General features: G+C 59.1%; 1 protein-coding gene across 1 annotated transcript in view; it reads left to right on the plus strand.

The window, feature by feature from the left end:
* Window positions 1-34: 34 nt before the first annotated feature.
* The window catches only part of ABHD8 (abhydrolase domain containing 8), a gene marked incomplete at its 3' end in the record, with an annotated part of 6,058 nt that continues 2,690 nt past the window's right edge, over window positions 35-3,402 (plus strand). The window contains exon 1 of the mRNA XM_017726678.1: window positions 35-849. Coding sequence (XP_017582167.1) covers window positions 107-849 — 743 coding nt within the window. The remainder of the gene's footprint in view (window positions 850-3,402) is intronic.

The raw sequence follows: 3,402 nt of genomic DNA on the forward strand, positions 1-3,402 counted from the left end.
CCCCCAGCCAGCCCCAAACTGGGACAGCAACAAAACCATCACCGCTCCTCCCGCTGCCGGAATTGGGGCCAAATCCCCGATTTCCCCCCTTTTTCCAGGGATCACCATGCTGACCAGCATCGCCGACGGGCTCCTGTGCTGCCTGCTGGGCAAGACCCCCAACGCCGTGGGGCCTCTGGACAGCGTTGAATCCGACGACGGCTACACCTTCCTGGAAGTGAAACCCGGGAGAATCCTCCGGATCCGCCACAACATTCCCAAACGTCCGGAATTCCCGGAGGAACCGGAGGAGACGACGGCGACGACGGAGCGCGGCACGGTGCACTGCAAGCGCCGCATCACGCTCTACCGCAACGGGCAGCTGCTCATCGAGAACCTGGGCGACGCCGTGCGCTCCGAGATCCTGCAGTGCCACAACGCCTCCGGCGATCCCAACAGCACCGTGGAGTTGGAAATGTCGGATGCAACGGGAATTCCGGGTAAGGAGGGAGCGGCGGCGGCCGGGAAGCGTCGGAAGCGCAAACCTAAGAAGGTGGTGAGCATCGACTGCAAGAAGCGCATCACGAGCTGCAAGGGCACGCACGGAGATGTGGTGTTGTTCTTCATCCACGGCGTGGGCGGCTCTTTGGACATCTGGAAGGAGCAGCTGGAATTTTTTTCCAAGTTGGGATATGAGGTGGTGGCTCCTGATCTGGCCGGACACGGCTGCAGCTCCGCGCCGCCCCCGGGCGCCGCCCCCACCCTCTTGGGGTTCCAGTTTTGGGGTTATTTGGAGTCCCCTCAGTGCCCTTGGGGTGCGTTCAAGCATTGCCCCAAGAAGAGGAATATCCCGATCGGGCATTCCTATGGGTGAGGAGGGTGGGAATGGGGTGGGATCATCCCAGAAAATCCCCCAGCCCCACCTTGGTAGGGAACGGTCAAAAATCCCGAGTTTTGGGGGTGTGGGGTTCCAGTTTTGGGCAATTTATCCCAGGATTCAGAGCCCCAGAGTGCTCTTGGGCTTGGGAATGGGATGGGATCATCCCAGAAAACCTGGCCTTGGTGGGAATGGCCACAAATCCCGAGTTTTAGGGGTGTGGGGTTCCAGTTTTGGGCAATTTATCCCAGGATTCAGAGCCCCAGAGTGCTCTTGGGCTTGGGAATGGGATGGGATCATCCCAGAAAACCTGGCCTTGGTGGGAATGGCCACAAATCCCGAGTTTTAGGGGTGTGGGGTTCCAGTTTTGGGGGATTTATCCCATTTATCCTGGGATTTGGAGCTCCTAAATGTGGTGCATTCAAGCGTTGCCCCAAGAAGAGGAATATCCCGATCGGGCATTCCTATGGAAAAGGAGGTTGGGAATGGGGTGGGATCATCCCAGGAAAAATTCCGGCTTCTCCTTAGTAGGGAACACCCCAAAATCCCGAGTTTTGGGGGTGTGGGGTTCCAGTTTTTGGGTTATTTGGAGTCCCCTCAGTGCCCTTGGGGTGCGTTCAAGCATTGCCCCAAGAAGAGGAATATCCCGATCGGGCATTCCTATGGGTGAGGAGGGTGGGAATGGGGTGGGATCATCCCAGAAAATCCCCCAGCCCCACCTTGGTAGGGAACGGTCAAAAATCCCGAGTTTTAGGGGTGTGGGGTTCCAGTTTTGGGCAATTTATCCCAGGATTCAGAGCCCCAGAGTGCTCTTGGGCTTGGGAATGGGATGGGATGGGATCATCCCAGAAAACCTGGCCTTGGTGGGAATGGCCACAAATCCCGAGTTTTAGGGGTGTGGGGTTCCAGTTTTGGGCAATTTATCCCAGGATTCAGAGCCCCTGAGTGCCCTTGGGGTTGGGAATGGGATGGGATCATCCCAGAAAACCTGGCCTTGGTGGGAATGGCCACAAATCCCGAGTTTTAGGGGTGTGGGGTTCCAGTTTTGGGCAATTTATCCCAGGATTCAGAGCCCCTGAGTGCCCTTGGGGTTGGGAATGGGATGGGATCATCCCAGAAAACCTGGCCTTGGTGGGAATGGCCACAAATCCCGAGTTTTAGGGGTGTGGGGTTCCAGTTTTGGGCAATTTATCCCAGGATTCAGAGCCCCTGAGTGCCCTTGGGGTTGGGAATGGGATGGGATCATCCCAGAAAAGCTCGCCTCGATGGGAATGGCCACAAATCCCACATTTTACCCGTGTGGGGTTCCCGTTCTGGGCGATTTCTCCCGGGATTCAGAGTGCCCATGGGGTTGCCCCCGTGCCCAGCTAATCCCGGAGTGCAGCTGGCACGGCAGGGACTATAAATAGGATAAACCCAGGAAAGTCAATTAGGCGGAGAAGGAGTCGGAGCCAGCTCGGAGCCGGGTGGGATTGGCTCGGAGGCGGGCAGGATTAGCCCAGGACAAAGCTGGGGCAGCCTGGAGAGTGCCCACGGAGGGCTGGGCAGGGCAGGATGGCACAAAATCCCCTCCTCTGCTCTGCCCCAAAAACGGGTGCCCAGGCCCGGATCCTTGGGATTGCAGGATCCGGGAGCGGTCGGGTTGGAAGGGAGATTAAAAATCCTCTGGTGCCAGGCCTGGGGTGGGCAGGGAGAACTTCATCTGTGCCAGGGCTCCAGGGGGCACTGCCAGGGATGGGGCAGGGATGTGGGAATGGGAAAGGGATGTGGGAATGGGATGTGGGAATGGGACAGTTCCCACTGTGCCAGGGTGCTCCAAGGGGCATTTCCAGGGATGGGATGTGGCCATGGGACACCTTGGCGTGGGCATGGGACACTTTGGCATGGGCATGGCCATGGGCAGGGACATCTCCCACTGTGCCAGGGTGCTCCAAGCCCTGTCCAGGGACATTTCCAGGGATGGCACAGGGACATGGGCATGGGACATGGGACACCTTCCACTATCCCAGGGTGCTCCAAGGGGCATTTCCAAGGATGGGACGTGGGCATGGGACACCTTGGCATGGGCAGGGACACCTCCCACTGTGCCAGGGTGCTCCAAGGGGCATTTCCAGGGATGGGACAGGGACATGGGACACCTTGGCATGGGCAGGGACACCTTGGCATGGGCAGGGACACTTCCCACTGTGCCAGGGTGCTCCAAGGGATGCTGCCAGGGATGGGACGTGGGCATGGGACACCTTGGCATGGGCATGGGACAGGGACATGGGAATGGGACATGGACATGGGCACAGACACTTCCCACTGTGCCAGGGTGCTCCAAGGGGCACTTCCAGGGCTGGGATGTGACCATGGGACACCTTGGCACGGCCATGGGACACCTTGGCATGGGCACGGACACCTCCCACTGTGCCAGGGTGCTCCAAGCCCTGTCCAGGGACACTTCCAGCGATGCCACAGGACCATGGGCATGGCACAGGACCGGATCACACCTTATCCCACCCACAACCACAACCACCACCCCCTCCCCCAAGCTTCCTCCAACC

This window comes from Corvus brachyrhynchos, unplaced genomic scaffold (assembly GCF_000691975.1).
Source record: "Corvus brachyrhynchos isolate BGI_N302 unplaced genomic scaffold, ASM69197v1 scaffold482, whole genome shotgun sequence".
NCBI classification, from domain to species: domain Eukaryota; kingdom Metazoa; phylum Chordata; class Aves; order Passeriformes; family Corvidae; genus Corvus; species Corvus brachyrhynchos.